This window comes from Orycteropus afer, unplaced genomic scaffold, assembly GCF_000298275.1.
Source record: "Orycteropus afer afer isolate SDZICR_OR568_19922 unplaced genomic scaffold, OryAfe1.0 scaffold00008, whole genome shotgun sequence".
Lineage (NCBI taxonomy): Eukaryota > Metazoa > Chordata > Mammalia > Tubulidentata > Orycteropodidae > Orycteropus > Orycteropus afer.
In genome coordinates, this window is record NW_006921595.1 from 1211516 (window position 1) to 1234116 (window position 22601).

A 22601-nucleotide genomic window follows, 5' to 3' on the forward strand; every position below is an offset into this window, starting at 1 on the left:
GTTGTTTTTAATAATAAAATAAATGAAGACTTATTCCTAAGCTTCCCAGACGTACCAGCACTCCCTGCTTCTGATATTTTTTTCAAGATATGGTTGACTGGGTTGTCTCCTCCACCTCATATATTCACCTTTAGGGTATCTATTACAAGGATCTTAGGAAGGTCACCTAAGACACTTGGATTGTTGAGATAGGGCAAGGGAAATGAAATACCTTGCTCACCAAAGCAATCAGTGAGTTAGAATCCAAATATTCTCACCTCCCTAACTGGCAATCAGGAGCCCATCATTGGGCTATTAGTTAGATGCTGCTAAACCAAGTCCTGCCCAGCAGTGGTGTGGAGCTACAAGATAATAAAGCCCCATCTTATTCATGTTCTTTGCTCCAGGAATTGATCTAGAGTGTGCAGAAGCTGAACACCAGATCTTTCTCTGTTACTCTTAATTTAGGATGATCCACTTCTTTTCCACCGCATTGAAAATTCACAGGGTGGGAATGGCACCGCATAAAAACCAGACTCAAGGAAAAAGAGAGAGAAAAGGCAAGTGGCAATCAAATATAGTATCTCATGGGGAAAAGGTGTCTGGATTTAAAGGTGAACTATAACAAAATGAGAGCAGACACAAGTCTATTTTTTTTCTAGGTCACCATAGGGAACTAATCTAACCTATTTACAAGTGGTCTCAGGGGAAATATCTTTAAATAGCTATCTTGTCACCATCCTTTTCATCATCTTCCATGATCACTTTGGGTCTCTCCTCCCTGAGCAGTTTCACACCTGCAAAACAAAGCACACACCTGCAATTAAGTGTCTCTAATTAAAATAGTAGACAACCTTACAGCACAGGCAAAGTACACAAGAAAATGGCAACCCAGAATCCTTCGAGTGTCTGCAAAATTAGCTGCTAAAAGTTCCAACCAAGAGAGAGGGGTTTAATAGACCTTGTTTGGCTTCTTCATAGGTGCTAAGGCTCAGTGAGGACAATGTCATGGTTCCCTGCAATAAATATTGAGGGGTTTGGATTCATAAATTTGGTTGCCAGATTCAGTAGAGTTGCTGCCTATGAAATCCAGGAGTAGGAAGACACCAGCTAATTCCATACTGGGCCAGGTGATTCCTAGCAGAAGATGTTGTATGAATGTCAATGTCTGTTAGCTCTGTGTATGCTGAAGGGCTGTGTGAGGAGGTTGTAGAGAATCAATCCTCCTGGTGGAGGGATCTGGTCTCTGAATCGTGGCAAACACTAGGACGAGTCAAGTAACAGAATGTTCCACTCAGCAGAACTGACACTGTCACCCTCACTATTCCCTGGCTTCTTCAATTTCTGAAACTCCACACCTCCCCAGCCTTCAACCCACCTATACAGCCACCACATTCACAATAAACCTAGGCAACACTGAACATCTGGATGAAAAAGCAGACTCAGCCAGCCTATCACCAAGACCTCTGGTGGCATAGTGCCCAAGGCATTTGACTGCTGACCAGAAGGCTAGCAGTTCAAATCCATCAGCCACTCCTAGGAAGGAAGACTGGGCAATTTACTTCCAAAGACATACCATCCAGGAAACCCAAGGAGGAATCACTATGAGTCTGAATGGACTCAATGGCAGTGAGTTTGGTTTTATGGTGTATACAGAAAAAATAATAAATCCTGGAAATAATAATAATAATAAAGGTAGGATAGAAAGAGTATAGATTCTGGAGTTCAACTGTTTTGGGCTTCATATTCTGCTGCTCACTCAATGTATGGTGGACCAGTTAACATCTTCAGACTTAAACTTTCTCATATGCTAAATGAGGACAATATTATTTATTAGGAAGAGTGCTTGTGAAGTCTATTAAGATGTATATACAATGTTAGCACAGAGCCGCACCTGTGGGCAGCTAAGCATCAGTTCTTGCTTTCCTTTCACAATTGGCTATTTTCCTTTTGAAAAGAACTGGTAAGCCTCAAGAAGTCAAACTTCAAAACCTCTCAGTAACTTCTGGAGAAAACATTGAGCTGAGGGCTTGGGCATGTCATTTCCAAATGTCAGTGAATAGATGGTAAAATTTACATGGTTCAGAGCAAAATGAGAAAATAAGGAAAGAGTATTGAGTTTTCATACAGTTATATGACTACAATTTAAAAAGCTATTCTTCATTTTGAGATGATTCTTTTTCTTCTTTTGGGAGTTAAAATATACTTTATTTTATGACATTTTAGGAATGGTAGATGGCTGGTTTTGTGGCATCCTTAGTGTTGTTGTTATGTGCCATCAAGTCAGACCCAACTCATAATGACCCCTCCTTGGGTTTCCAAGGCAGTATCACTACGGAAGTAGATTGCCCAACCTTTCTTCCGAGGAGTGGCTGGCAGGTTTAAACTGCCAGCCTTCTCGTTAGCAGTCAAATGCCTTAGGCACTATGCTACCCGAGCTCCCAGCATCCTTAGTAGACAAAATAAAAGTTACTCTATTTGCCTGGAGCAATAGAGGAAGAACGAGAGTCAAGAAGGAGGAAGAAATGGAATGTGGCTAGTTGTCTCCATGAATAATTGCCTCCTTTTCTACGAGACCAGAACTAGATGGTGCCTAGCTACCATCACTGAAAGTTTTGATTAAAGATTGTATAGAAGAATCCTGATCAAATGTGGGAAAATGTAGCACAGAATTTCCTATTCTCATGGACTGTAGACTTTTTGGAGTCATGGAGTCTGGATGAATACCTGAAACTATTGCCCTGAAATAATCTTGAAACCTTAAACTAAAAATATCTCCCGAAATCTTCTTAAAACCAAACAATAGGTTAACTTAACTAGTAAAGAGTGTCTGTCTAGAGCACTGTGTTCTTTTAAGAATGATCTAAATGGGATCAAACTGACAACAACTCTAAAGATTAAACGGGAGCCTAGGAGGCAGTGAGTTTATTTAGTGGGGAAGGAAGAGATTGGAAAGGGAGGGTGAGAATGGTCACACACCTTGAAGAAGGTAATCAGTGTCACTGAAATTGTTGAATTGGTGTATATTCCGCTATGTATATTCTCAACAACAAAAAAATAATTATTAAAAAGTTGTTATCATTACCTTGAGTTTCATAATATTTTGTTTTTAAATTTTACTGGACTGTGAAACTCAGAAGTCTGAACACAATTTAAGAGACTAATCAACCCAGAAAAGACCAGCCAAGAGGTCTGGGTAGTTCTGTTCATCTTCTGAAGGGTGAAGTAGTGTCATTCTGATAAAAGCACAAAAGAAGCTATAATTCAAGGCCAGTCTTCCATGGTTTCAGTTTTCCTCCTAACTAAACAACCAGTTTTGTCCCTTCGCCCCTCACTGCCTCCCTCCCTGTGGCATTCTGTCTCACAATTAGAGACCTTTCCATTCATGAAGCATTTCATAAAGATCTAAACTTGAGGGAGGGATACTGTGCACCACAAGAGGTCTTTCTACAACACTGGACGCCATTCAACAGCAGCAAATTAATGAAAATGATGTGTTGATCTTAATGACTATTCATTTGATTCAATTCCTTCTTTGTTCATATGGGTTCTTTACCAATTAGCTGATATTTATTGGAGGAGAAAAACAATTTCAAGAGGCTGGCTGAAACCAAGGCTTTTGCATAAATCACTTATGAAGCACAGTGGGGGAATGTTTTCTTTTACCAGCTGCATGAAGTTTTAGATTTTTATTTGGAATTTAGGCTATCATGGAAGGAGAACATAAAGTTAGCTATGTCAGGCCCTTGAATTTTCCAACCTTCCTTCCTTAACCTCTCCTTATACTAAGCCAAATTTGGGTTGATTCAAAATAAGAAAGAGCCTTTAAATTTTTGGATTCTGGATGAATTTCTGGTTACTTCGGGTTCCTTGAAACCTAACCATGCAAGAATCTGGGGCGGGGGCGGGGGGAGTCCTGGTATTTCAGGGATGGTAAGAGCCTGTTAAATTATCCAGGCCAGTCCTTTGCACAGTGGGCTAGGTTTTCCGGTTGGGCACAGAAGATAATTTAAAGTGGAAAATGAATTAACATTTTATATTACTACACCGAAAGCAAACCAAAGCAGTCAATTCCAACTCATGGCAACCTCATGTATACAGAGTAGAACTGCTCCAAAGAGTTATCATGACTGTGACCACTTCTGGGTGGGTTCAAACCTTTCCGTTAGTACTTGAGTGCTTGACTATTTGTGTCACCCAGGGAATCAACTTTGTTAACCTAGATAAGCATTCTATTTTAATAGCTCATTATGAAAAAGCACATGGTAGCTCAACAAAATCTTGATTTCTTGGTTATCATTGCTTTGGAAGAGGCTTAAGTTAATAATGTCTACATGTCATTACTACATTCTTCTTGAAGCTTCATCTCATTGGTTTTGATGATTTGAAGTTGACAGAAGTTTGAGAAACACTGATCTGGTTTAAAACCTGCTTAATTTTCATGTAGGAAGCAGAGCATGTCATTAGAGGAAAGTAGATTTATAGCCAGAAAGTTTGATGGTCATTCACTTAACCTCTCTCTCTAAGCCTCGTTTTATTTATCTGTAAAATTGGAGAAAAAAATATTTTTTATTTCTCACAAGATGTGATATTCTTACATAGACTTAGGCCTTTTTTTTAAAAAAATTGTTTTGACAACTCCTTGAATAAACTTCCATTTAAGTACTTTTTGCATTTTTGGAAAACGTTGGATAATACATTCATCTTCTCTACTGAGCCGTGAGTTTTTCAAAGGATATTCTTAACATCTAGCACAGGACTTGGAATATGTAGAGGCTGAATAAACATCAGTTCCTTCCCCTTCATCCTCTCTCTGTGTGGAAGAGTTTAAGGAGCTTGGATGTTTGGTAAGAGTTTAGATTGGGTTAAAGTCAAGGTTATTGGTCCAAAGTCATTAAGGACCAATTAACCTTGCAGCAAGCTGTTTTAGATCAGGGTACCACTGCATAGCACCATCCAAAGCTGGGCACCCACATTATATACATGTACTTCTGACCTAAAGAACCAGGGCTAAGATATCATCTCTTCTAGAAAACCAAGCCTGAGAACATGTTCTATTCCTAGAAGAAGAGAAAAAGTGTCACTTTCCAAGGATATAGTAACCATTTCCTTTGTGCAGAGATAGTATTTTGGGCTTTGATCTCCAAAGCTGATCAAGTATCCACAAGTTTCTACCCCTCGTCTTACTTTAACACTTCCAGTCCCTTATTCTTTCCTGTGCTTGATTCCTTTTGGCATAGACCTTGATTAAAGACTTTTTCTTTCTTAAATAGGCCTTGGCTACCCAGATCTGACCAACAAGAACCAATGCTTCCTATCATGCATTCACTGACATGGGGAACCCTAGCAACTGGGCCAGATTGGGAGCAAAGCTTGGGCTGTCAAGGAAGCTCAAGATGACTCCACATGGCAGAGTTGTTTTGGCAGTTGGAACATTTCAAATAAGCTCATTAACCTAGGGGAACAAAGATAGTTAGCAAGAGATTTAGTGGAGAGAGGGAATCCTTGTCCAGTTTTCATTTGCCAAGGGCTAATGAGAGGAGCTATCTCCAGAGTGCATTTGTCTGCAAGTTCCTCCCAACATCCTTATTAGAAATGTGAGTTTTTCTAAACATCTGCCGAAGGCTCCATCCTTATCAGCTTAACTAGCTTTTTGATTACTGCCAAATCTTTAGAAACTAAAAGCCTTTTCAAAAATACAGCACTTCAGATAATATGCTAATGAAAGCTAAAATCAAAGAACAATATCTGTAATTGCACATACTTATAACACAGAGATTTGCTGATCCCAGGAATTCTATAGTGTCTATAGACTCTATACATAGAATACGGATATTGGAAGTGGTTATTGTTAGTACCACCGAGTCAATTCTGACTCATGGCAACCTCATGTGTGTCAGAATAGAATTGTACTCCGAAGGGTTTTCAAAGCAGGACCATCTTCTGAGGAACCTCTGTGTGGGTTTGAACTGCAACCTGTCAGCTAGTACTTGAGTGCTTAACCATTTGTGCCATTCCGGAACTCAGATATTTTAGATATTGGGAGTAGGCCACATAAATTGTGGACAGAGCTCAACACTTCAGGAAGTTTCTTCAATCAGCAAATTTACATAAGGAGATGAAAAGCTGTGGCTAAGAGCATTCTTCCGGTTGACTTAGAGAATATAAGATTCAAGGAGAATGGAGGAGACCTAACATTTCTAGAGGGATTTCAATGTGCCAAGATCTGTGCTAAGTGCTTTATATATTTTATTAATTCCTAGGAAGACAGATTTCATGGTCTTTCTTTCATGAATTGAAGAAAGAAATGAGGCTCTGAGAGTTTATGTCAGTTTCCTAGGGTCACAAAGCTAGTATAAAGCAGAACCAAGGATCAAACTCAGGCCTTTCTGACTCCAAAGCCCACATTTAAGCCCATGTACTAGGATGACGGAGTCCCTGGGTAATGCAAACAGTTGATACACTTGACTGCTGACCTAAAGTTTAGAGGTTCAATCTATCCAGAGGTGCCTCAGAAGAAAGGTCTGGCTCTCTGCTTCTGATAAATGAGTCGTTGAAGACTCTATGGAGCACAGTTCTACTCTGATATACATGGGGTTACCCTGAGTCTGACTTGACTTGATTACAACTTGACTAGTACTAAGATGACTCCCTATGAATACAATTTGTTTTCTTTCACCAAGTCTTCTCCTAGAAGGCCTTCAGCAAAAACAAATCTAAGAATGGACAAAAATAATCAGTTTCCATTAGGAACTGCAGGATTGTGATTGTCAAATAGAATATCAAATCAATGGAGCAATCACAGCCCAGTCCTCTTGAGTTCATTAAATAAGTTGTTGATGTGAAGCAATTTAAATAATAGCTACAATAATATCAATGGAGGAATAGATATAATTCTAAAGGAAATCACAAAGTCTTGGATAATTGCACTCCTGTAATTAATATGGAGTGAGTTCAGAATAGAAAAGAACCATTTTGGACTTGGAGGGGTCTGTTAGCAGAGAGTTTGAACTGGTTGAGTCTTAAAATGTAATTGGAACCTGGACAGAGGGAGAGCTTGGGGAAGATGGGTGATAGGTTGAAATTGGGAGCTCTGGTGGTGTAGTGCCTAAGGCGTTTGACTTCTAATCAGAAGGCTGGAGGTTTAAACGTACCAACCACTCCTCAGAAGGAAGATTGGGCAGTCTACTTCCTTAGAGATACCACCTCAGAAACCCAAGGAGGGGTCATTATGAGTGGGATCCGGCTCACAGCAGTGAGTTTGGTTTTTGGTTTGAAGTTGAAATAGAAGAGTATATAGACATGCATGAAACCTATGAGAAGCATGACTGAGGCAGACACAGACCATCCCAATTAGTGCTTTATCCATCTCTTCAGAGAAGTTCCTCTTCATGCTCCATACTACCTTTCTTTCTTTCCCAAATTCTGTTTTGTTGTTGTTGAGAATATACACAGCAAACATACACCAATTCAATGGTTTCTACATGTACAATTTAGTGACATGGATTATACTTTTCAAATTGTGAAACCGTTCTCATCCATCTCATTTTGGTCACTCCTCCCTCATTAACAGAAACTCATTGCTCCCTCAGATTCCTCCTGTCTAATCTTTTGAGTTGTTTTTGTTGATTTGATCCCATACAGATAGTTCTTAAAAGAGCATAGTGGTCAAGACAGATTTCTTTTTTTTTTTTTACTAGTTATTCTAAACTATAGTTTTAAGAAGACTTCAGGGGATACTTTTGGTTTAAGGTTTAAAAATTATATCAGGACAATAGTTTCAGGTGTTCATCCACTCTGGTTGCAGAAGTCTAGAGTCCATGAAAATTTGAAATTCTTTTCTGCATTTTCCCTCTTTTGATCAGAATTCTTCTATGGAATCTTTGATCAAAATGTTCAGTAATGGCAGCCAGGCACCATTTAGTTCTTCTGCTCTCATGGCAAAGGAGGCAGCTACTCATGGAGGCAATTAGCCATTCATTCCATATCTTCCTTCTATTCTTGACTGTCCTTCTTTCTCTAATGCGCCAGGTGAATAGAGACCAATTACTGTGGCTTGGAAGGGCAGTTGCAAGCTTTCGAGATCTAAGGCATTTCTTATTGGCTCTGCTTCTTACTTGAAAATCAAAAAAACATGTGACCCTATCTGTACCTCTATGTTTTCCCTCATTTAATTTAAGGCACAGTAATTATTTGACAGAGGCAAAAGAAAAATGGGGAAAATTGAATAAAGTTAAATACAATTTTAAGGCACCATTTCCTATATTGTAACAGAATCTGTAGATGACTAGACTGATACGTAGAAGGAAAAAGAAAAAGTTGTACAGCAAATAAATTAGGGTTGGGCTATGGAAAGTCAAACTGATTCCTTTACTGTGATACTTCTCAGAGCCTTTATTATTTCAGTAACATTGTGAATCTCTCCTATGGAAATATCTCCACTTAACAGTTTTTCTGCCCTTGGAAAACAGTTGGAATTAATGAATTGTGATTACTGGTGATTATTCTTAAGTCAGTTATGTTAAAGGTCTGTAGGCCTAATAGCAAACTACTGAGAGAAGAGTTGTTGTTGTTGTTATGTGCCGTTGAGTCAGACCCAACTTACAGTGAACCCTCCTTGGGTTTCTGAGAGAAGAGTAGGTAATGTCAAAAAAAAAAAATCATTTGCAAAAGCCTTTGGGAAGCTGCTGGTTTGTGCCTATGTTTCTCTTAGAAAATAGACAACAGCTTTACCCTTCATGTAATATAGGTGGTAAAAGTGCTCTGCTTGGACCTCTCCTTTAACTCTATATTAAAGGAGTTAAAAGAATTATGTAGGGTGTCACTGAAGGCCACCAGGTCCTACACTATGGAGTATTAATAAGAAGCCTTAGAATTGTTTCTCTCTTTGAATCAGTATCCCTTTGTACCCAGGCTGCCTACCTTTGAGTTTTAGGAAAACCTCTTTTTTTCTGCCCTAGAACCAAATACTTACTTACTCTATCTCCTCCATCTAGAGTGTAAACACAATAGAGACAAGGACTTTTTTTTTTTTTTTTTTTCCTGTTTTGTTATCTATTGCATTCCCAATACCTGAACAGTTCTTGGTACTTAATAAGTGTTCAATAAATATTAATTGAATAAAAGCCATATATCTTCCAATCTCATAGCTCTTGGACTTGTCCCTTTGCTTTGAATGTTTTTGTCTAGTTATCCCCGTGGCTCTCTCCTATACGTCCATTCAGCCTTTGCTCAAATATCCCTTCCTTGGAGATGCCTTCCCATCTAAAGAACCAATCTCCATCCCTCTCTCTTTCCTTACCTAGCTTTCATTGTCTTTATAGCATTTATCCTTAGCAGATGTTTTATTATTTATTTATCTATGTTTATAGCTTTTCTACCATTACCAGTGCCTAGAAGAGTGCCTAAAACAGAGCAAGGACTCAATAAATACTTGTTAAAAGGATGAAGGTAGACTGAAACTGCTGTATGCCTAAACTTCTTGTAATTTGTGGCACATTTGCATTATCTCAGAAGCTTGCATATAATGAATGCTCAGAAAAGCTAGATTCTAGAAGTGTGTGTGTATGTGTGTGTGGTGTGTGTGTGTGTGAGTGAAAGAAAGTTAGAAACAACTGTCCCTGAACTTTACTGACCAGGAGTAGAGTCTCATAGTGATATACTTGCCATTCATCTTAGATACATAGACAAGTGAGGACTGAGGATAGGTAGAGGAGAAAGGAGGTGGGAATAGAGGAAGAGAGAGAGGGAAAAGGATCAAAGTGCAAAGAACACAAGTGCATGGGACTTGGGACAAGACCTTTGAACATGGATGGGGATACCAAGCCCCTTGACTGCCTTTGTCAAGATGTATTCTTACCTGAGTCTTTCAAATTTTTTTCTGTATTTAATGAAATAAAGGGGAAATACTGTTTAATAATAACAACCAGTCACATCTCCACCCCAAAGTGTTTCTTCTGGATTCCCCTGAAAGTCCAACATACAACGTAGTACAAATGAAAAACTGCCCAAAGGTCAATAGACCTGGATTTGAGCCCCAGTGCTGCCACATAATAGTGTTAAATCTTGAGCTTAATTTTCTAATTATCCAATCATTGATCAAAGCAACAAGCCATCCATCCATCCACTGAGTTCATTCCATACAAGATTTAAGGAACTGAAAGTGTCTGAATAAGTTAATTAAACTCTTTCAGTTTCACTGGTGGTGCAGTGGTTAAAGCATTCAGCTGCTAGCCTAAAGATTGGTGGTTTGAACCCACCAGCCACTCTGTGAGAGAAAGATAAGGCAATCTTGCTTCTGTAAAGATTTACAGCCTTGAATACCTTATGGGGCAGTTCTACTCTGTCCTACGGTATCTCTTTGAGTCAGCATTATTTGATGGCAGTGGGTTTGGTTTCTTGATTTGGTGTGTGTTTGTGTGTGTGTGTAGCCGAATGCTTTAACCACTGCACCACCAGAGCTCCTAAGTGCATGTAATAGTATGTGTATATATGCATGTATTGTATACACATATACACTCTTTCATATTCTAATCAGGACTGTATGTATTTTATTTCCCAACCAGCATGTAGACATCTCAAGGACAAGGACTATACCTCACACACTGGCTCTTGTAGCCTGGAGTTGTGTACATAGTTCAATAAGACTTCTTTAGTTTGAGTTGACACATATTCAGATACTCACTGCCATTGAGTCGGATCCGACTCATAGGCACCCCTCCTTGTGTTTCCCAAGCCTTAGGCACTATACCACCATCTTTCTCTCCTCCTCTGAGGATTTGTTCAATTAATTCTAGGGTCTTGGGAGAACCAGCCACCAGCCACAGGATGTACTATCCAGGAAAGATTGGTGTGTGTATAGGGGGTTACTCTTCTCAAGGACCCACTGACATTTCAATTTCATGGGCTCAGTGAATTTGACCAGCTCTGCTGAAGCACAAGTAATGCTCTGACCCTCCCCCTTGTCCAGGCCAGGCCCTGGGGAGCTGCCAGTGAAGATAAACCAGAAAGCAGCAGCAAAAGTGGCTCTTCCCCAGAGCCCTCTAGTAGGACACAGCTTGCTGGGCCAGGACAAAGGTTATTCCCGTGGCACATCCAGATGGTAAGGCTCTCGACCTATTCCCATTGCCCCCTGTAAATGTCTTGTACCAGCTCTTTTACCTGCTGCAAAGGGGGGCATATGTAGGGCAGGTGTGTCTTTTCTCCTTGGCTTTTTCTGTTCCAGGTCAGTGTTATGAAGTGCTGGACTCATTTTGTTCTTTGGATGTCTCTCTTGGACATCATATCTTGTAATTAAATCTTCTGAAAACACACCTGCATGATTAGAGGAACAGAAGCAGAGACAAGGTCAGTGACCTTTATCTTAATATATGAGGATTGTGCCTACATATTTGTACATATACCTGAGAAGTAGTCTATATAATACAGCTTTTCAAATGTATTTAATAAAAGTTTCTTTATAATAAGAATTAACATGCAATGGGGCTACACTATGGAATATGTTCTTTGCAAAGGGGTTGACATACATGATTTCATTTCCATCTCAAGAAGCCCTGCAGAATTTAATATTACTACTACAACCACATATTGGAGAAAAACAAACCCAAATGAGGTTAAAAAATATGCCAGAGACAGGAATCTGGCCCATGTTTGCCCTTCTCAAGAGTCTTTTCAGTTAGGCAGGACTGTTTGCTGTTCTGCGGTCCATATAGTCCAGGCTCCCACACTGGTGCCTTAGTTAGCACTCTCCCCTTCGCCAATAATTCCTCTCACCTCTCTTCTGCACGTGAAGCTTTTTGTCACCATTTAAGCCATCTGTAAAAACAAGCTTCTCTATAAAACTTTCTACAATTGCCTATTCAGACAGAGCCCCCAGAGTCCTCACCCAAGGGCTTCCATGATGATGTACTTTTTACTACATGTTTCAGCTATTTTGGATGGTTCTGCTATTAAAAAAGAAAAATAATGGAGTCCTGGGTGATGAAAACAGTTAATGTGTTCAGCTATTAACCAAAGTTTGGGGGTTCATGTCCACATTGGGTGAAAGGCTTAGTAATTTACTTCCAAAGGATCAGCCATTGAAAACCCTATGGAGTATGTTTTTTCTCTGACACACATGGGATTACCATGAGTGGAGTCGACTTGATAGCAACTGTTGTTGTTGTTGTTTATTTCTTACAGAGATGAAAGCTCCTTCACAAGAAGATCTGTGTTTCATCTATTTTGTATTCCTCAGAGCGTATTAGACCCAAAACCCAAACTCACTGCCATTGAGCCGATTCCAACTCGTAGTGACCCCCATTGGGTTTCCAAGGCTGTAAAATTTTACAGAAGCATACAGCCTCATCTTTCTTATGCAGAGCAGCTGGTAGTTTCAAACTACCAACTCTCTGGTTAGTAGCCAAATGCCTTAACCACTACACCACCAGCGCTCCCTGGAGTGTATTAAAGAGATCATTAAATAATGACCAGGGAGGGAGAGAAGGAAAAAAATGAAATTTTTTGGAATCAGAGTGTCATATGTCACATCTAATGGTGTTAAAGATATGTTAATTTTTCACTAAATTGTTTTGCCTTTCTCCTGGCCACACAGGGAGGTTATTACCTGTCAGTCAGTGGAAGCCTAGTGGTTGTGTGCCATTCCTAGGTCTGGCCCACATAAACCTCCCTCCCAACCCCCACTCTACCTACTCCCACATCTGCTGGATGTTGACATTCATGGTGACTTTGGAAGCCATTCACTGATGGTGTTAGAACTTCCAACAGTCTGGATCCTTGAGTTACTGTTCAAGCAGTATCTGCTTCACCTAGTCCCAAATGTCACTACTGGTGAATGAGAAAGCCACTCCTCAGAAGGAATATGGGGCAATCTACTTCCGTAGTGATACTGCCTCGGAAACCCAAGGAGGGGTCTCTATGAGTCAGGTTCAACTTGACGGCACATAACAACAACAACAACAACTTGTTAAGCCAGGAGCTCTGGTAACATAGTGCCTAAGGCATTTGACTGCTGACCAGAAGGCTGGAGGTTCAAACCCACCAGCCACTCCTCAGAAGGAAAGTTGGGCAATCTAATTCTGTAGTGACACTGCCATGGTAACCCAAGGAGGGGTTGGTATGAGTTGGATCCAACTCAACAGCAGTGAGTTTGGTTTAGTTTTTTGGTTTATGTTAAAAGCCATCAAATTTTCAGAATTTATTTGTTATAGCTGCTGTCAATATTATAACTATTACAAAGGTGGTACTGCACAATTCTGAAACAAATAGCAAAATATTTGAGGAAAAGCCTGTAAGACCAATATGTGGCTTTTCTTTACAGATATGCAAACTGACCTCATTGCCCATTACCTGGTAAAAAAGGAGGAATATGCAGGGCTGGTGTATCCTTTCTTCTTGGTTTTTTTTGGTCAGACTCAACAGTCAGGGTGGTCTGGACATTTTTCCCCTTCCTTGGCTTCTTTTTGAGATCACAGTCTTTAATGAACCGGTCTGAAAGATCATCTGATTTGAACAAGATACAAAACAAAATAAATCAACATAAATAAGAATCTAGTCACAGACTGGTTGGTTTCCAATTATACCTGATGATAGTGGTAGAGGCCACTTGGTCTGAAAAAGAAAGTATGTATTTATTTTGGCCTCTTCTACTGAGGAATTTAGTAGTCTTGCATGAAACCCAAAACCCAAATCCATTACCATCAAGTCAATTCTGACTCATAGTGACCCTGCCGGACAGAGTAGAAATGCCCTATATGTTTCCTAAGGCTGTGATCTTTATGGAAGCAGACTGCCGCATCTTCCTCTTGTGGAATGGCTGGTGGCTTTGAATTGTCAACCTTTTGGTTAGCAGCTGAGTACTTAACCACTGCACCACCAGGGCTCCGCTAGCATGAATATATAAAATAAAATGGAAAACTAGAATTATGTTAAAGTACAATTAGAAGAACTCAAATGGATTGGGCCATCAAGGCAAAGAGAAAGTTTAAAAGATATTTAGTGAGAGTTTGAGTTAAATTTCTGATGTTTGTTGTTGTTGTTGTGTGCCATTGAGTCGGACCGGACTCATAGTGACCCCTCCTTGGGTTTCCGAGGCAGTATCACTATGGAAGTAGATTGCCCCATCTTCCTGATGAGAGAATACAAAATGTTCCTTCTCAATTTCCTTTCTTCAAGGCTTGTTCCCTTTGGAGAACCCAGAACCAGTTTGTAACCTTTTGCTCTCTTCAGTCATGTAAATTTCCCTAGGATTCTCAGTGAATTCCTCACTTGCCTTCAATCCTGTGGCCAGCCAAGTGCTTGGGATGTAGGCATTACCTTTTCACTGCCCCCTGGCTTTGCAACTCTCCTAACCAAGGTCCTAGGAGGAGCTCTGGTAGCATAGTGCCTAAGGCACTTGACTGCTAATCAGAAGGCTGGCGGTTCAAACCCACCAACCACTCCTCAGAAGGAAGATGGGGCAATCTACTTCTGTAGTGATGCTGCCTTGGAAACCCAAGGAGGGGTTGCTATCAACTTGATGCCACATAACAACAACAACCAAGGTCCTATTTATCTTTTTACTCATCTCTACTTTTCTTGTGCCTCTGCATTACCTTGCTAGAGTTTTTGAAGCCTGGATTCTACATCACATTCATTAGGGTCATTATAAGGAATTAATCTAATCTGATTACTCCTTGCTCATTGAAGTATTTTCTCTGCTCCATTTTATCCCTATCTGCTTTTGTTAATGTTCCTCTCCTTTGGATTTCTATACCATTGTTCCAGGACTTACTCATTGCTCTATAGTGGTTATCTAGACAGAGACTTCTGAAGTTTAAGGATCATATCATCTTTTTTTCTCTAAATTTTATTTATTTTGTTGTTGTTGAGAATATATACAGCAAAACATATACCAATTCAACAGTTTCTACTTGTACCATTTAGTGACATTGATTATATTTTTTGAATTATGCAACCATTCTTGTCCTTCTTTTCTCAGTTGTTCCTCCTTCATTAACATAAACTCATTGCCCCTTAAGGTTCCTGTGTAATCCTTTCAATTGCTATTGTCAATTTGATCCCATGTAGACATTTCTTAAAAGAGCACAGTGCTCAAGACAGACCCTTTTACTGGTTAAGCCAAACTATTATTATGTTTTAAGAAGATGTCAGGATATATCTTTTTGTTTAAGGATTAAAAATTATCCCAGGGCAATAGTTTCAAGGGTTCATCTAACCTTCATGGTTCCAGAAAGGCTAGAGTCCATGAGCTTTGAGATTCTGTTCTACATTTTCCCCCTTTTGGTTAAGATTGAAGAGATCTTTGATCAAAATGTTCAGTAATGGTAGCCAGGCACCAAGGATTATATATATTTTTTATAATTTTCTTCTTCTTTGCATCTCCCTTTAGTAAATACTCTATAAATGCATATTAAATGGATGAGTAAGTGGAGTTTCATCTGAGCTCAAATCCTGACTTGGGTACTAGCTATTTCTCTAAACTTGGGCCTTAATTTCTATGAATTTTAATATTCCATATTTTCTAAGTTGGGATAATATTAAATCACTGTGTGTGTGTGTAAGAGAGAGAGAGAGAGAAAGAGAGAGAAAAGAGAGTCACAGAGAAATCTCCACTCCACCCCCACCCCATCTTCATGAGTCTTTCCATACTAATTTCAGTCCTGGGTATTTTTTTTTTTTTTTTTATCATTTTCTGAATATCCACAGAATTTTTGCTCAAGTAGAATCTTAAAAAGATGATCCGATTATTATTTCTGCATATATCTTCTCTACTTTGTTTGATGACAGGTCTTGTCTTTTGCCTCCTTAGCAGCAATAAACAAATACTCGTTAAATATATTCATCAATGAATGGACTAAAATATGTTATGTGTGAGGAGCTATTCTGCTAGGACTCACAGCAATCACAAGACAATGAAGCTCTTTGTCTTATCTGGAAACTATAGCCTGAATACAGGTCTGGCTATAGCTATCTATAAATATGAATGAATATGGGGAAACAAAGAGATTAATTGTATCCTTCAGCCCACCTCATCTCTTCTTTACATTTCCCCCTCCCTCTTTCTCTCTTTTTCTTTTTTCCCTTTAGAAAGTATCCAGACATTTAAAAAACAAAAAATTTAAATCTTGATAATTAAATGATAAATCAGTGTCAAACACTTTCACCTGTGCATAAATTCATTTATTTATTCAAATGATGTTGATTAAGCTCTTACTGTATGTTAAGTTTTGTGCTAAGATCCAGGAATAAAAGGGCAAGAAATTCTCCTTGCTTTCCTTTTACATCTAACCTATTGGGCTTTACGTCTGGATGGTCCCTTGTATTAGAATACCCAACATACAGAAGGAACCTGTCATGTTTCTACTACATGTTTCTAGTAACCATAGCTCATTATGCTTGCATCATCAGAAGATCACTATACTTAACCAAAGAATCAAATGGCATTATTCTCCTCAGCCACATTTTAACAATAATAAGTATTTTCTTTCACCTCAAATAATTTTGATTCCATTCAATCATTTCAATTCCATGAACATTTGTTGAGATCCTACCATGTGTAAAACAGTGAATTATATGCTACTGAACTTATATGCACAAAAATAAAGGATGGTGAGAGGGGACTTTACTGAGTGTCACCTATATACTAGGTAATTTCACATATATTTTATACATGCTCCGGTAAGTGGATGGGCCAATATCTTTTCTGATTTGTTAGTGTCTGTGCTTTACCAACTGGTAAATATTTTAAATATTGACCCTGAACACAATATCTCATTTAGCTCACAATAAACCTACAAAGAAGGTATACTATTATCCTGCATTTGCAGATGAGGAGACTGAAGTTCAGAAGGCCAGTTCAGAGGGTGAAAGCTGTACTTCTGGCAGTCAATAGGATTAGGACCCAGTCGAGGCTCTAGGGACTATGCATCTTAATACCTGGCTAAGAAAATAATTAAAACATTTTGTTGCTGCATAGCACAGTTAATCCACCTGCCCCGTATTTTACACACCACAAATATTTATTGAATGAATATATGATTCTCAGAAAGCATGCTGCCCAGCATGGGTCCTCTGGAGGTACAGGCCTCACATAGACCTGTCATGGGTCACTATTTGATCCCAAGATCCTACTCAGAGAGCAAGACTTTTGTTTCAATTTTGACTTTTACTTCAATTGCACTTTTTCCTATTTTTTGAGAAATCCTGGAACATAAAATATCTTGATGGCAAATGGGGAGAGGGGAGAGGAGGAGGGAGTCATAACCAGACGAGGCATAAACAAAGGCTATGAATATGCAAAAGGCCCATCCATCAAAAGTCTGAGAGTCTCATTTTTAGAAATGGGTAGAGGCAGAAATGTTTCTGGTATTTTCATTACAAAGGTTATGCAAAAAGTCAGTTCTGGAAAGGAAACAGATTGGCAATAAAGCAGAAAAAGGCTATTTAAAATTCTGTCTTGATAGGCAAAGAGAGATATTTGAAATATTTTATTGGCACTGCACATGGGGTGTAAGTGTGCCGGGAAATACTGGAAACAAGCTCTACTGCCACATTCCATTTATTGCCTCGGAAATGCTCTGCCTGGGACTCTGTCAGACCCAAAAAAAGAGGACAATGCCTTTTCTCGCTCTTTTCAACCCTAATAAACTTCTCTCCATTAGCTGCTTCAGCTAATATTTACATGGCAGACCCCACAGACCCGTGGCTGTTTGCCTGTCCATCTGGTGCTCTCTGGCATCAGAAGGCCCCGCCTATCAGGTTTCAGAGGGCCTCCCCCTGACCTGCCTGCCAATATGCCCTTTCTGATGCCCACTGTTGACATTCATGTTGGAACATTTACCTATATGGCTGCAATGAGTGTCTAGCTTGTCCAGTCTGTCTTCTGAGAGCTCCAGGGGCTGCATTTGCTCAGTTGACATCATCAAAGGAGGACGAGCCTGCGTAAATCTTCTCCAACACTACCAAAGCAGGAAAGTCCATTAGTATGCCAGTTATTTACAAAATGAATATACTTATTGAACACTTACTATTATGCTCCTGTTTTTCAAGTCAGCTTCTGATGCTTAGCTATTTCAAACCCCAAAACCTATTGCCGTTGAGTACATTTCAATTCTATAGGACAGGATAGAATTGCCCTATAGGGTTTCTGTGGTAGTTCAGTTTGTATGTCAACTTGGCTGGGCCTGGTTGAGTGGCTGGGCAGCTGGTGGTAGTTATTCCCCACGATGAGACTGGCAATCAGCTCCACGGTGGGATCTACCACAAGCAGCTGAGTAGCTGCTTTTGGGATGTGGTTTGCTTCCTGTATATAAGCAGCAGCTTTGGGAATGGTAGCTAGCTTATGGCATGCTTGGACACTGCATGTAGCTGTGTCATTGTTCGGCAGTCTGCCATGCTTTGCTGACCTTGGGACTTACAGTGGACTTAAATTAATGGCTTGCTGTGTGGTTTGGTAACGTCAGGACGGTGCCTTTTTACCTGTCAACCTTGGGTTGTTAGCCTCAGCAGCTAACAGCTGTCTGAGTGAAGAAATACCTCTAGCTCCAGTGGGCCAGGAGCAGGAGGCAGAGCTGGACTGCAAGGTTGAGGGGCTTTCACCCAGCCCCCAGAGCCTGGCACTTTGAACTTGGACTTAAAGCCTCCAAACTAAGAGTATAAACTCTTGTTTTTTAAGGCCATCCTATTTGTGGTATATTCTTGTCAGAGCAGCACTAGGTAACCAGAACAGTTTCCTATGCTGTAACATTTGCAGAAGCAGACTACCACATCTTTCTCCCGTAGAGCAGCTGGTAGGTTTGAACCACTGACCTTTTGGTTAGTAGCCAAGCTCTTTAACAACTGCACCACCAGGACTTCCACTTAGCTAATGCCAAAAAATAAATCCACTGCCACCAAGTTGATTCTAATTCATAGCAACCCTATAGGACAGAGTAGAACTGCCCCATGGGGTTCCCAAGGTTCTAATCTTTACTGAAGCAGACTGCCTCATCTTTCTCCTACAGAGTGGCTGGTGGGTTCAAACCACTGACCTTTTGGTTAGCAGCCAAATCATTGTGCACTAGAGCTCTGATTTAGCTATTAGCAGGTCTAAACTTGAGATTCAAGCCAAAACAGAATTAACCTCTCTTTCTATCTCACACACATACATACAACACACAGATTTCATGGTGATAGACATTTATCAAATATTCAGTATTTGCCCTCTGTCAGAAGCACTTTGGGAGTTTCAGAATGAACACTTGTTGAGTCTGAATTAAAATGAGTTAGCTGAGAGTTACAGAAAATCTAGATTAGACCTTGATTATATTTTCTCTTGAGTTCTGCAAAGTAGGATTATGCCTACTTCACGGATGAAGAAAATGAGACTCAGAAAGTTAAATTATCTTATTGAGCCATACCTCTGTTAAATAGCCAAGCCTGGATTCAAATCCAATTCTGCTGACTTCCAGTAGATACCCAGGCCTCTTAAAAACAAAAGGAATCTTTTGAACCCGGCTTCTGCTTTTTTTTTTTTTTTTTACAATTACATCCTATACAATCACCAAATGAGACTGCCTCCAATCCAATTTACCATGATGGAAGAGAGATGGTAAGAAGAAATCTATGTCTAGAAAGGAGCTTTATTATTTCTCCCTAGAGATTCCTGACATTAGAGCATCATTCCTGGACCACACATCCCTTAAACTTTCCAGAGCTATTAGTTGTTGCCATTGTTCAGGAGGAGCAAAAATCCAGAAAGGATATGTGTTAGGTCTGAATTAAAAATACATTGGTTGAGATTTATAGGCAAACTGTACAGCCTGCCTAGATTCTGTTTCTTGAGTTTCTTTTATATCATTTATTACACATAATTTATTATCATAGCAAGAATGGTTTGAGAGGAATTGTTAAGATTAAAATGATACAACTGACCCTCTTCTTTTAAGATTTCTGGGTCACTGGCATACAGGTGAGCACACAGACCAGTTGTGCTAACGTTTCAAGCTTGTAGAATTAGTCCAACCCAATTGTCTTTTGGGAAATAAGCCAGTCTTCTTTGGGAAGGCTGAAGGGCCTCTCTCATGACAAGCTGAGATCACTGCATGGCAGATGGAGCCATTAACTGATCACTTGAGTCTGGCTTTTAGAGTCACTTTGAGCAGACGGATTGTTCTGAATGACTTCAGCAGAAATCAATTCAGACCATTGTTTTTAGCGTATGTGCAGGGCTATTGCCAGCTCCCTAGGACCATAAGGCTATATGCTGTTAACTTGGTTTGGGCTCTTCCCCAACTGGTAGAGGGAAAAGAATGGAAACATCACTAGGCGTGAGTGGAGTCAGTGCTGAAGTCAGAAAGCAAAGTCACAGCCTGTCCTCGTATACTTACTTAACTAATTTTCCCCCTTTTTTAGCAGGGTCATAAACCCAGACTTAAGCATTAAAATCACCCGCATGGAAGATCTGGTTAAAATGTTCATTCTCCAGAAGGGGAAGCCGAGTCTCAAAAAAGTTAAAATAACCTGTTATTAATTACATAGTAAAACTCAGAGATAGCACTTGAATTTAACCCCATTACCTTCTACTCTAGGTATATATGGGATTAGTATCTCTCCCTTTCTCTCCAATAGGTAAGTGGATCTTTGTATTTGGGCCATATGTGCCCAGTGGAGTCCCTGGGTGGCATCAAGTGCTAAGCACTCAACTTCTAGCCAAAATACGGGCAGTTTGAACTTACCCACAGACACCTTAGAAGTCAGGCCTGGGTAATCTGCTTCTCAAAGCTCACAGGCTTGAAAACACTATGAGGCAGTTAGTTCTACGCTGAACAGATGAGCTCTGGTGGCATAGTGCCAAAGGCATTTGACTGCTAACCAGAAGGCTGGCGGTTCAGACCCACCAGCCACTCCTCGGAAGGAAGATTGGGCAACCTGTTTCCACAGAGATACTGCCTCAGAAACCCAAGGAGAGGTTGATGTGAGTTGGAGATGACTCAATGGCACATAACAACAACAACAACAACAACAAAGCACAGATGTGGTGGCCATGAATTGGAATTGACTCAGTGGGAACTACTCATGACAACAAATGTGCCCAATAGCTAGATACTGCATTTGAACTTGGGCTTTCAAGTCAAATAGACCTAGATTAAATCTCACCTCTTTTACTAACAAGCCATATGAGTTTGATGAAGATGCTGAACTTTAATGTTGGAGTAAGGGTACACAGAGCTCAAGGACAGTATGATGATTCATCTCCTCTCTCCCTTTAAATTATTGCTGATTCATCTCCTCTCTCCCTTTAAATTATTGCCGCTAGAATTGGCAGAGGTTAGTATCTTTGAATAGATACTAAAGATACTAACCTCTGCCAATTCTAGCAGCAATAATTTAAAGGGAGAGAGGAGATGAATCATCATACTGTCCTTGAGCTCTGTGTCTTTGAAAGGAGCTCTGGTAGCATAGTGCCTAAGGCACTTGACTGCTCACCAGAAGGCTGGCGGTTCAAACCCACCATCCACTCCTCGGAAGGAAGGTTGGGCAATCCTACTTCCATAGTGATACTGCCTCGGAAACTCAAGGAGGGGTCGCTATGAGTCGGGGCTGACTCGACGGCAAACAACAACAACAACAGTATCTTTGAAAGGAGCCCTGGTGGTGCAGTGGTTAAATGCTTGGCTGCAATCCAAAATGTGCTTGGTTTGAACCTATCAGCTGCTCTGTACTGTCATAAAGATTTACAGGCTTGGAAACCCTATGAGACAGTTCTACTCTGTCCTATAGGGTCATTATGAGTTAGGAATGAACTCCACAGAAACGGGGTTAGTTTCTTTGGTTTAGTATCTTTGTGGTGTCCCCTGACACAGAGGGACATATATCCCTCTCTGCCCTCTAATTTTACCTTCAGTTTTCTTATCAGCAATATGTAGATAATAATATTTGCCTCATATAGTTACAGTTGGTCTGTGCTTTGCACACCAATTGTAGACACTGAATAAATGGCAACTATTATTATATCACATTGTCTATAAGGTCCCTTGGTGGTACAAATGGTTTGTGCTCACCCACTAACCTAAAGATTGGCAATTCAAGACTAATCAGTAGTATTAGGGAAGACAGGCCTGTTTATCTGCTTCCATAAAGATTTCAGCCCAGAAAACCCTATGGAACAATTCCACTCTGTAACATATGGGGTCACCATGAATTGGAATCAACTTGATATTAATATTATTTTGCCATATCTGACTATGAAGCCAGTTTTATAACTGAAAATGTCTAAAAATGATTGAATCCTTCAGTTTTCATCTAGATGCTGAACCATGGGAGGAGTAGTTGTCATCTAAGCAAAACAGCCCTTGTGTTCCAAAATGGGGAGCCAGCCCTTGAGATTCGAATTGTGCAAGGACCAGTTCAACACGTCACAAGTCTCTGGACAAGGTGAGAACAAGTCATGATTTGTCACAAAACTGACACACATTTCCTCTACCAGGCAGCACATATTATCTACAGGGGAGCAACATGAATTTTAATCAGTATGATTAGCAGAATTATGATGGTGAATCATTGAGTCTGTGTTTTGCTAGGGAGCAGAGAAACAATTCCAGATTTTGGATTTTATATTCAGAAAATACCCAGGGCTGGGCAGG

At 40.0% G+C, this 22601-nt stretch overlaps 1 protein-coding gene across 1 annotated transcript; it reads right to left on the reverse strand.

Moving 5' to 3' along the window:
• Positions 1-696: 696 nt before the first annotated feature.
• On the reverse strand, positions 697-17900 carry PPP1R17 (protein phosphatase 1 regulatory subunit 17). Its single transcript, XM_007945324.2, has 4 exons — positions 17819-17900; positions 13327-13479; positions 11140-11292; positions 697-776 (listed from the first exon to the last, which is right to left on the reverse strand). Exons 1-4 carry the CDS (start codon positions 17898-17900, stop codon positions 697-699), a joined length of 468 nt encoding a protein of 155 aa, XP_007943515.1.
• Between the last annotated feature and the right edge of the window lie 4701 nt (positions 17901-22601).